Raw genomic sequence first — 12932 nt, forward strand, 5'->3', positions numbered from 1 at the left:
TGAAACCAGAAAAACTTGTTAAGTAAGCAAGGCTTGTTAGTGTCGTGTATATTTGACAAGAAAACCCTCTTATCTTCTTAATGTTGATTCTGTGTAGGATTTCATAACATTTTGAAATAGTACATCTATTTTCTCTGAACCTTCTATTAAGTACATTATTTGTTTAGTTTTATTGCTCATTTAGCTATATCTTTCATTTGTCTTGTTTTCCTCTTTATTCAGGCTTTCCTGGCGGGGAGTTGTCTAAAGCGACCACACTGCCAGCGGACATATCACTTGGAGATAAATTGGAGTTGGACATATCACATGGAGATAAATTGGAGTCAAGTTCAAGTAAGTTTAAATTGGAAAGGTCTAAAACAGAGAGACAAAAACATCTAAGGCCTGAAGATGCAGCACAGATTTTTGATGACAAAATTCCTGTCCAGGAGAAGGTATGTCATTGTGATCTATAATGTTTTTTGCATTTTCCGTTTCCCCTTATGTCAGAGGCAGCATATCTATTTTGTGGCATTGGTTCTCCAGAAGTTGATAAATATTTTCATGTATATGGGTAAAAGAGAAACTTTTTTGTCCGCAAAAGAAAGAAGAAACTCTCATGCTATGTTTGGATGGAGGATTTGGTAAGAAAAATGAGGGCGGGAAAGATTTCAAGTAAATCTCACTCTTGCCTGAGTTTCTTAAATTAAGGGAAAATAGGGGATTATAATGTAATGCCCAAAACTCTTCCTTTTTAATTTTTATGAACATTTTAAAGTAATCGAATTTGGAGGATTTTAAACCTCCAAAATAGGAGAAAAAACTTATTAGCCACCATTCTCGTATGTTCCGTTCCCCTTTATTTCCTTTGGATCACCTCCCCTCCTAACTTTCATGCATAGCCATAGAGACAGTTTGATATCCCTTGAAGACTGGGGTAAAATAATAAGGGATGGGGTTTTACTACAATTTTTCTTATAAAGCTCACCGTGGAAATTTCCACCCTCATTTTTTAAGTAGATACTACTAGGATTCTTAAATACCTATATTAGTAGTAACCAAAGTATAAGTGTTTTATTTTAGAGTTTAGTAGTTAAAACCATTCAATATCAATATCAACATCAACAATACCTTTATTCCAAACTAGTTGGCATTGGCAGTAGATAAACCCAAATAAAAAGTAAGAAAAGATTGAGGGAAAAGAAGGGAAAATCAACATCAACAACACCTTTATCTTAATCTAGTTGGGGTCGGTGGTAGATGAACACAAATGAAATATACGAAAAATTTGAGAACAAGATAAAAAAAATAAATAAAAAAATTAAGTGTATATATATATATATATATATATATATAACATCCATAAAAAGTAGTAGACACTTAGAAGGAAAAATAAACTAAAATAAACTAAAAATAAAGATATATAGGAAGACAAAAAAGAATAAGAGTAAGAAATAAAAAAAATGAAAATAAAAGGAATATAGGGAAAAAAAGAAAAAGAAAAAGAAAAACACATAAGTAAATAAATAAGAGAAAGTAGATTGAAAGGAAAAATGAAATAAAATAAAAAGAAGGAAAAAAGAAAGAAAGAGAGGTAGATGAAGAGGAAAAGGACTAGAAATGGATCATCTGAAACATAGCAATAAAAACGGATGTAATCCTCCACTATGCTTATAGTTTTTCTTCAATCCGTCATAAGACACACCTTTCGCCAATCTATCCTACTCGATTAAATCTTGTTTTACTACCTTCCCTCAAGTAAGTTTTGGTCTACCTCTACCTCTCTTTGTATCAAACTCTTGGTAACACACTTTTGTTCTTACGGGAGCATCTATGGGTCTTCTCATTACGTGCCCAAACCACCTCAGTTTATATTCTCTCATTTTTTCAGCTACCGTTACTACTCCTATCTTTCGTCTAATATCTTCATTTCTTATTTTATCCATCCTCGTATAACCACATATCCATCTTCACATCCTCATTTTCGCTACTCCCATTTTATGCTCATGTTGCCTATGTGCTGACCAACATTCAGCTCCATATAATATTGCAGGCTTTACTGTTGTTTTATAGAATTTTCTTTTTAGCCTTAGGAGGATTTTGCGGTCACACAAAAATCAGATGCACCACGCTATTTCATCCATTCTGCTCTGATTTTATGAAGCTAGTGCAAAATTGATCTCTCCACTTTTTGCAAAATTTATCTCGGATATCTAAAAGCATTTTTCTTGAGTACCTCTTATCCAAGCAGATGCATGAAATCTTGATCTCTGTCTTTTACCAGAGAGAACTCATACTTCATATATTCAATCTTGCTCCGGTTTAATGTAAATCCTTTAGACTCCAAGGCGAAAAGCACAATATCATCTGCAAAAAGTATACACCAAGGAACTTCTTTTGAATATCTTTTGTTGGTTCATCCATAACTAGGGCAAAAAGATAAGGACTTAGAGCAGAATCTTGGTGTACACTTACCGTGATAGGAAAATAACTTGATATTCCATTACAAGCTTTCACACATGTCGTAACACCATCATACATATCATTGATTGCATCTATTTGATGGTACTTTTTCTTACCAAGAACCCACCATAAAACTTTTCTTGGAAGTCTATTCTATGCCTGCTCAAGATCATATAAGTCCTTTTTCTTTTCTCGATATCTTTTTATTAATTGTCGCATCAAGAAAATGGCTTCCATGGTACATTTTCCTAGCATAAACCCAAATTGATTTACATAGACCTTGGTCTCTCTTCTCAAGCGATGTTTAATGACTCTCTCTCACAACTTCATAGTATGGCTCATAAACTTAATGCCTCTATAGTTAAAACAATTTGAATATCTCCTTTGTTTTGGTAAATAGGCACAAGAATACTTTCCTCCATACATCAAGCATCTTATTTATTTGAAGAATCTTATTGAAAAGATTGGTCAACCATTTTATTGCCACATCCCCCAAGTCTCTCCACACTTCAATAGGGACACTATTGGGTCCCAAAGCTTTACTAGTCTTCATCTTCTTTAAAGCCTCCTTAACTTCCTGTGCTTTGATTCTGCGCACAAATCTTCTATTCAAATCATCATATGCGTCCTCCAAGTCCACCTTGCTTTTATCTCCATCCCCATTAAAAAACTTATTAATGTAGTTCATCCACCTTTCTCTTATCTCTATATCTCTTACCAAAAGTTTTTGATTTCATCCTTGATGCATCTAACCTGGGTGAGGTCTTTATTTTTCTTATCTCTCATTTGTGCAAGCTTATATATACTTTTTTCACCACTCTTGCTCCCAAAATTTTTATACAAATTGGCGAAAACCTTGCCTCTAGTTTCTCGCACTACTTTCTTGGCATTTTTTCTAGCCAATCTAACCTTTTGCAAGTTCTCATCATCAAGAATTTTATGCAAACATCTGAAGCATTCCTTCTTCTGTTTAATTGCCTCATGCACCTTTTCATTCCACCACCACATTTCCTTTGTTTGAAATCCATTCTCTTTGCTTTCTCCTAACACCCTCCTTCCCACATTTTGGATACACAAAGCCATCTTATTTCACATCTCATTTGCTGCTCCATCAAACTCCCATGGTCTTTTATGAAACATTATTTCCTTGAACTCTTTCGGTTTTTCCTCTTTTAGCTTCCAGAATCTTATCCTTGGGTTTTGAGCACTCTTCCTCATTTTATATACTTTGTTTAACTGAACCTCTAGGACAACCAATTAAAAAATTGATAAATAAATAAAAATTATAATTTAAAAAAAGAATAAACAAAAAGGGGAAAATGTAGATAGATAAGAAAAAAATAAGTAAGAGGAAAAAATAGTAAAATTAAAATAGATAAATAAAAGCAAAAAATAAGTTATAGTGGAAAATAATTAAATAAATAAATAAAGCAATGAAGGGAATGTAGGGCAAAAAAGGACTAATGCAAGGTGTTTTGGGAAAATTCATGTTGCAAGGAAAAAGCCAAATTTCCAAAATGCACTATATTTCTTCCCAAACCCTAATATGAATTCGTTTTGGGGTTGCAGGAGATTATTTATTTCTTGTGACAGAAGAAATACTTTTCATAATCATTGAAGTATTAGTTGCAAGTCTGTTGATGTATATCTAGAAAATATTTCGTACTTCTTTTCATTATTTCTTAAAAAGAAGAAGATTAAAGCTAGATATTAATGTCCTTTTAAATTTTAATTTTCTTTTTATGGTCGTCTACATCAAAATTTGTTACATCCTTAAGTTTCACAATTTTAAGTGTAGGGTTTATCAACATATAGTTATTTCAATGATATATATTTTGAGTTTCTTAATTACAATAGCTTTGGTTAAATATCTGGACTAGAGAGGTATTTATTTGAATCTGGGGGTCTTAATTACGCAGCGGAGGCTTTATTAATAAATGAATAAAAAAGAATTACAAAGGAATAATACAAAATGTGAGACTTTGTCACTTGTGCTAAACTATTCTATTTACAATATTCTGAATGCTCCTCTTCAAGATGGAATGCAGTCATATGTGCCAATTTTGTTACATATGTTATCTATTCGAGGACCTCTCAAAGACTTAGTGAAATCATCTATCAATTAATCATTTGAGTTAACAAAACGAGCGATGATCTTTCTTGAGAGGACCTTTTCTTTGATGAAGTGACAATTTATTTCAATGTGCTTCGTCCTTTCATAAAACATTGGGTTAGAAGCAATATACAAAGCAACTTGATTATCGCAAATTAGTGTTGTTGGTCCAACGTATCCAAACTTGAGTTCTTTAAGCATGTTTTAGTCAGATGAGTTCCTAAATGGCTATGGGCAACTCAATCTAGAAACAACACTTTTTCTTACTTTTTCAGAAAATCAAGTTATCCCGACTCTTTTAACAGAGTTGTTTCCTCAAGAATATTCTTAACATATATTCTCTGGATATTGTTAATACTATCTTTGGATTGATTCACCTTTATACCTAAAATTTGTTGAAGTTCTCCAAGACTCTTAGTGTGAAGTGACTGTAGAGATGTTTTACCTGAGTCATGCCATGATGATCATTACTTGTAATGATCATATTATCATCGATCAACATATGCAACCAAATAAATGCTTCTCACAATTCAATGGTGATAAAGCTCGAGTGATCAACTTCACTCTAAGGTAGCCAAATTGTTGGATTGTCATACTAAATCTTCCAAATCAAGCTTGTTGAGATTGTTTGAGTCCATAAAGAGTCTTGGGGAAACGATAAACTGGGATAGAATACTCCCCTTGCACAATGAATCTAAGATGTTGCTCCATATAGACTTACTCATATAGATCACCATGAAAAAAAAAAAAATTCTTGATTTTGACAAAGTGAACAATGATGAATTATATCTTTAGACAAAAAGATATTAACCAATGCCATTTTGGCCGCGAGAGTTATTTCTCCATAACTCGTCTCCTTTGTGATGCGACCTACTCCAAACATTTGTTGGCCCTTAACTGAACGTACATTTATCTTTCCACTACTACCATGCGGTGATCTCATCTCTTTCTCCATGTCCCTAGCCAAATCCATTGCTTCTATGATTGTACAATGCTCATCTCCTTTTGCAACCTGCCTTCCGTGATACCACCAATTGGACAAACATCTCTTTTCAACAACAAAGACTCACTCAATCTTGTTGCATTTCCACTTTTTTCCTCCGCCGCAAACTTCTCAATCTCTTCGGTCCCAAGCATCTCTACCACTGTGTCAAGCTTTGGTTTAGTTTCTTCATGCTTTGGCTTTTGGTGTATTTCTCTTTTCAAATTCTCAATCATATTTATTCTGCCTTCAATCTCATTTTCCTTTTTCTCACATGTTCTTTGATCTTTCCATTCCTTCTTTGGTTAAGTGTTTTGTTTTTGGACCGCAAGCATCCATAACAACCAAAACCTCCTTCTCTTCCAAAGATTTCACCTTGTTTTCAAAAGGTAACTCTCTAGCCTTTTAATTGAAAGAAATATTTCTGTATTATGAAATTGTGAATTATCTGTACAAGAGTTCTCTATTTAAAGAGAATAAAGAAACCTAATGGGTTAGGCCCAAATACTGACTATTACAGAATTACAAAATAATAAAAAATAATTCTATATAATTCTAGAATTTACAATACTCCCCCTCAAGTTGAGGAATGGATATTTATCATTCCTAGCTTGCTAGTAAGCTCTTGAAACCTATCATTAGGAAGACCCTTAGTCAAGACATCAGCCAATTGACAACTAGATGGAATATATGGAGTAGTGATCAGTCCACTATCCAGTTTCTCCTCGATGAAGTGGCGATCAATCTCAATATGTTTGGTGCGGTCATGTTGGACTGGATTGTGGGCTATACAGATGGCTGACTTGTTATCACAGAGTAACTTCATAGGCCCTTCACACCTCACATTTAGATCATCTAGAATGATTTTCAGCCATAATAACTCACAAATACCTTGAGCCATGGCTCGAAATTCTGCTTCTGCACTCGACCTAGCAACCACATTTTGCTTTTTACTTCTCCATGTTATGAGATTTCCACAGAGAAACATACAATAGCCTGAGGTAGATGATGCTCTCTGGCAAGTATACCGATCGCACAAGTAATATAGAAAGTAAGTAGAGTATCGTCTCCACAAGGATTGGGTCGAATATCAATTAATATTCCTTTTAAGAATGGAAAAGTTCACAAGAGTTTGTTTGTGACAAATATTGTCGAGTTGTGTAAAATTGAGAACTGAAATAAAGACTTGTTTTTGTAATTTTGTTTATGAAAAATAGAACAATAAATTGAGAATTGATTTTTGTAAATGTGAGAAAAGCATTGTAGCTAGAGCGCACTCACCTTATGATCCCCACTTATTACTTTGGATTGATTTAAAAATATTCAATTATATAAATACTCAGATAATTATCATCTAAAATTAATTAGTTAAATTCCAATCCCTTGGCAATTTAACCCTTTAATCTCAATTGGAATCCTAATTCCTTAGCAACCCCTCATGAGAATTAAGCAATGAACACGATAATTCAAACATCTGCAATTCAATACACATCTATTCCTAGCATGCATACGAACCGTTATCCTACCCCCTTTCAGGATGAAAACCCCAATATTCCTATCTAGGGTTCTAACCTTCAAACTATCCTCAACTATCAGATTGATCAATTCTAATAAAGAGAATATAAATTTCGCACACGGTAAAGATAAAGAATTTTATATAAACGAGTAGAAATAAACCAATCCGTCGTAACAAGGGTTCACATAGGGTTTGTGACCCTAACTACAATAAAAAGTAAACTAGCCAAACATAATCATGGCTAAAAATTCAATATTCATAAAAACAATAAGTAAAAGAGAAAGAAGAAGAAGAAGAACAAGAATTTCTCTCCGGAGCTCTCCTTCTGACGCACGACGGTCTCCTTAGATCCAAAATACCTAATTCTGTGCTGAGCCTCCTTTTTATAATCTTCTTTTTCATCTTCCAAAATTGCCCTCTTGAAAAGCACGGGCTGTGATTTCCGCAAACTGGCGCTCTTAGCGTCAATTTCACGCTAAGAGCGTGGCTGCCTCTGAATGCTGACGCCACTAGCGTGGGTTCCACGCTATCAGCGTGGGAGCAAGAATGGTTTCACGCCATCAGCGTGAGTTCCACGCTATGAATGTGGAGGTCTCTGATTCTTCACACCATCAGCGTGACATCCACGCTATGAGCATGGATCTTCATTTTGGCAAATCTCCATTTGGCTCCAGTTTTATCTGCTTTTCCTACAGAATTAGGAGGAAATCAGTTGCACAATCTTTGATTGAGATTTATCAAATTTAATAGTAATTCTAGCCCTTTTTCTCCAAGATTAATCAAGATTTCTTTCTCATTCTGGCTAAAAATCATATATATGCTAGAGGCATATCAAATAATTCCCAGATTTAAACGTTGCTGTCCCCAGCAATGTACAAGACTCAATTCAGGACATATTCAATTAATCCAACATAACAATCCATAGACACTCTCAGACACAATATGCCATGCATGCCTGACCCAATATCATAAACTCCCAACAATGTCATCAGCTTCTTTAAAGATACAAGTCTACATTGATTACCCCTCACACAGATAAATAATGTCCACTCAACACTCAGTGTTTAAGGGTATCATGAGCACTCAATCAATCACAGCTATAACACTACCATAGGCTTGATCATATTCTCAACAGTGAGGTCTCTCAACAAGAAAATTCAGTGTTTAAGCTCAAACCTCACAGCTATGGTATCAATATAGACTCAAGAAAATTGACCTCAGACATTATCAGAATTTCACAACATCAGTTCAGACAAACGAGCAATCATGTAATCTAATTATACCTATGCAATGTTATGCCAGAAAGTCATACAATATACTTCCAAGAATTTAGTCAAGCACATTAACTAGATAAACACATTTAAACCTGAGAATTACTTGAAAAACAGATCATTTTTTTTTTTAAATCAAGGGCATACAAAATACTACAAAAATAACTAAGAAAATTAAAAGAGTTAGAATATCTCCCCTGATAGAAGAATTGCAGTAGTTCTAAGATGCAAGCCTATCATTCCCAGATTTAGAGAATTGCTGTCCTTAGCAATAATTAAACCACAAGAAAGAAGAAAAACCTGCACAATGGAACAAACAGTGGCATATAGGATAAACTATAATGCGCACATTAAAACATTAGAAAGAGATATACCAACACAAAATAACCAAAAAAAATACGAAACAAAAAAATAAACTAATATACAAAATCTCCGTCAGCAAGGAGATATAATCAACCCTCCATGTCATCCCCTTCAGCAGCGTGGGATGACTCAGCAAATGGAGGATCTGGTGGTACTGGATGCCTTGGTGTATGAGACCACTATTCCCAGATTTGATTCAGACCATGAATCCATGTGAGGAACTCTTTGAAGCATTGATTTTTCCGAGAGATAGAGTCTCGGTGTCTCTTGTCAAACTTCAGCTCCCGGTGTCTCTTCCAACTCGTATCAAAGAGTTTCACCACTTCCTTTCTCATTGCCTTCTTCTTTGTAGGATTACGCCTCCTTTGAAGCGTCCTCACCTCTTTGACATCATCTTTTAGAGTTTGAGGAAGATCCTTCAATTTCACTTTTGAGGTACCATCTTCTTTGTAATCATCTGCTTTTTCAGGAACTTGAAACACTATATTCTTTTTTTCCTTAGCAGGAACAATCTTATGCGCCTCAAGTTCTTCATTAAGTTCTTGACTAGAAGATTTTTCTTCCTTCCCCAGTTGCTCGAGTCTAAAACAATCGCCTTTGCCAGAAGATTGTTTCATAGAGTCAAAGACATTGATGGTAATGACTCATGATTCATCCTTAACTCTAGCTTCCCATTCTCAACGTCAATCATGGCACGAGATGTAGCTAAGAAAGGTCTACCCAGCAAAAGAGGCATCTCAGCTCCCCCTTCCATGTCCAGCACCACAAAATCAGCAGGGAAGATGAACTTGTCCATCTTCACAAGAACATCTTCTATTATTCCACTAGGCTTCCTTACAGACTTATCAGCAAGTTAAAGAGATGCCAAAGTAGGCTTCAACTCGGTGATCCCCAAGGAATTACAAACAGAAAGGGGCATCAAATTAATGCTAGCCCCTAGATCACATAATGCCCTGCCAATTTTGGTGTTACCAATTTCAACAGAAATATTGAAGCTCCCTGGATCATGACGCTTAGGAGGAAACTTCTTTGTAATGATAGCGCTACACTCCTCAGTGAGTGTCACCGTTTGGCATTCCTGCAGCTTGTGTTTTCTTGACAACAGGTCCTTCATAAACTTGGCATAATTGGGCATATTAGCCAAGGCTTCAACCAATGAAAGATTGACATGCAACTTATTGAATATATCAAGAAACCTTCCATACTGTTGCTTCTGATCGTCCTTCTTGAATCTTTCAGGATAAGGTGCCATGGCTCTCACATATTCGGGACTCTGCTCAAATTTCTTCTTTTCAGCAACAATAGGTGGCTCTTTTTCTTCACCTTTCTGAAGAGGTGTCTTAACATCAGAAGGAATCACCTCCTCTTTTTCTGGCTCCTCAACCGCCTTAAGCTTCTCATTAGCTTTCACCTTTGTGCTCAGCTTTTCTGGAGCTGCTACCACCTTACCACTTCTAGTTGTGACAAACATACAATCCTCCTTGGGATTTGTAACTGTGTTACTAGGGAAAGTGCCTGGAGTTCTATCAGCAACTTGCTTAGCCAGCTGGCCAATTTGATTCTCCAAATTTTTGATAGAAGCACTCATGTTTTTAGTATTGGCCTTAGTCTCTTCCATGAAGGCATTGGAGTGTTAAGCCATTTGTCCAACTAACCTCTCCAAATCAGAAGGTTCCTTGGGTTGGATTGGTGGAGGCTGCAGGTAATTGTTAGAACTATAATCAAGACCACCTCCTTGACCTCTCCTCTAAAAATTGCTACTTCTAGAAGGAAAATTCTGATTTCTTGGAGTATTTTGTGGCGGAGGTCTTTGATCATACCAAACGCCATTCACCTGTACTTGTTGAGGTGAATCAGAAGGCATCAAAGGACATTTATTAGACTCATGATTGTCCTGGCAATATTCACACACACAACAGCAGCTTTAGTCTGAACACTAGCAAGCTGCATCTTGTCAAGCCTTGATGTTAAGTTTGCTACTTGCTGAGATAACAAATTGTTTTCAGCCAGCACCGCATCATTACCTTCCAGTTGAAGGATATCTCTCTTAGGCTTTGTTGACAACACTTGGTTTTCGTTGACAGCCATCCTCTCAATCAGCTCAAAAGTCTCGTTTGCTCTCAGAGTTTTTAATCTTCATCCTTTTTTGCAACATTTCTTTAATTTCTAAGTAGTGGATATGCATTGGTCATATTCACTGGTCTTGTTCTTCAAGATTATTGTAGAATTCTCCAAAGCTCCAAAAACTGGTGTCCATGGAAGCCTCGTTCAAGATCTGGTGGTTGGCAATTCCTCCAGAAGGTGAGCCAGTCATTAGCATTTTGACCCATTTTGGATTATCCACAATTTTATAAGATCACGTGTCTTATCCAACCCTTTCAAAATTTTGGGTATTGAAGCAATGTTTGCGCTGTTTTTTTGCCGCAACAGTTCCAATGATTTTTCCACATCGCCTTCCTTTAAGTGCTCCATGAGATCTAGCAAGTTAAACCAATTTGATACGATTCTAATCTAGGAATTCAAGAATTGACCTCTGGAATTAAGAAAAATAAGAGGAAGGGAGATTTTCTTTATTATAGTAAATAAAGGATACAAGAGCACACTCTTGCCAAGGGACTAGCCCTTAAATCTGAGAAAGATTCTCAGCCAAACACTCACAAAACAAATTGCCTGCCTATCTTCTAAGAGGTTCCTCCTTATATCTTTAGATATATTTCATAACAGCTGCCATAACTCAACTCTCACTGCCTCTTTTTTATTTCATAAAGGCTGCCATAACTCTAATAACCTCTCTTTAATTGCTGTTGGGATAACTTCCTACAGGAGTAGACCTTCCATATGACTGGTTCTGTGACAGTTTCAGCAAGAATTTAATAAGCTAAGCCTTAGATTAATATTGGTTTATGTCTTTAAAGTATGGCTTTTGAGAATGATGAATAAGTCTTAGGTTGTGATTACTTTGAGTTTTGAGCATTATATTTGTGTATCAGCTTTAATACAGGTTATTTTTCTTTTGATCTATCTTTTCAATATTTTATTCTTAATAGGCTGCTTTAACTGTATATCGTGTTATGTACGACTTTGCATTGAGGCAATCTTTGTGTGATCTTACTTATCCTTTAAGAAATAAAAAAAAAAAAGTGCAAAAAGAAAAAAAAATGGAAAATCTTTCAAGACTAAAATGCTAAACAAGACTCGATGTTAGTGTATTTGGAATACATTCCCATGTATTTCTTGATTGTAGTTTATGCTTATCGATTTCTGGATGAAAAGTTAAATAAAATTATACCTTTGTACTCTCACCATTTGATAATTTTGTTTTTCTGTCTCATTGTTTTGTCAAAATCATCCGTTTTGTTGTCTTCCACTATATGTTCAAGCTGCTTCTAACCTGTTAAAGTTACCCATTGAAAGAAAATATCATTCCTGACTTATTATATAACTTTTGTGCGAAACTTTGTGATTATATGTTTTGGGTGGTTATTGATCTATGTAATTAGTAAGAAGCTGTAATTAGGTGATCTTATATTTCAAATAGATTGTAAGTAGAGTATTATGTTACCATAAGTTATATTAAATCATGTTAGAAAAATTAAGAAATAATCTCTTTTGATGAGTGTCCCTTTGTAGATACTAGTAAAAGAAGAACAGGAGCAATGTGTAAAAGGTGGAGGTAGGGTCCTCCAACCACATATCTTGTGGAATTGCCTTATTAAGTAGGACTAAATCATGGTTCCTGTATTATATTCAATCATGCATTATTTTGCTTCTTCTGATCATCATTGACATCGTTTTTTATTTCTTTTTGTTTTTAATCATATATGGCTTGCACTTCAGTTGATTTTTGCCATTGTTCAGCTAAAATTGTTGAACAGAATAGCTACTGTAAAAGATGATGGAACTGTAGAATTTGAAGTTCCAGGAGATGTTGAACCTGAAGCTCTTGGTGCTCGATCTAAATATGTAAATAATGTAGTTGATGATTCACTTGACGCAACGGACTTTCATTACATTCCACCGTTGAATATAGTGATGCTTATTGTTGGTACTCGAGGAGATGTGCAACCATTTGTTGCAATAGGCAAACGCTTGCAGGTATAGAGGCATTTTCTCATTCTCAAATTTCTCTTTCATTGCCTTTATATCATATATATCTGTATATATATATATATCTATATGTGTGTATGTGTGTATGATACTAATCGTTGGTACATTTGGATATGTGCAGTCTTTTGTTAGGTATAA

General features: G+C 35.2%; 1 protein-coding gene across 1 annotated transcript in view; it reads left to right on the plus strand.

Annotated features, from left to right (window-relative positions):
* The window catches only part of LOC133304636 (sterol 3-beta-glucosyltransferase UGT80A2), a 55787-nt gene that overhangs the window by 5134 nt on the left and 37721 nt on the right, over positions 1-12932 (plus strand). The window contains exons 2-3 of the mRNA XM_061504680.1: positions 223-434; positions 12546-12782. Of these exons, the coding sequence (XP_061360664.1) occupies positions 223-434; positions 12546-12782 (449 nt within the window). The remainder of the gene's footprint in view (positions 1-222; positions 435-12545; positions 12783-12932) is intronic.

Source organism: Gastrolobium bilobum, unplaced genomic scaffold, assembly GCF_033153095.1.
Source record: "Gastrolobium bilobum isolate Gb01-03AN ecotype WA unplaced genomic scaffold, APGP_CSIRO_Gbil_v1 utg3506, whole genome shotgun sequence".
Classification (NCBI taxonomy): Eukaryota; Viridiplantae; Streptophyta; class Magnoliopsida; order Fabales; family Fabaceae; genus Gastrolobium; species Gastrolobium bilobum.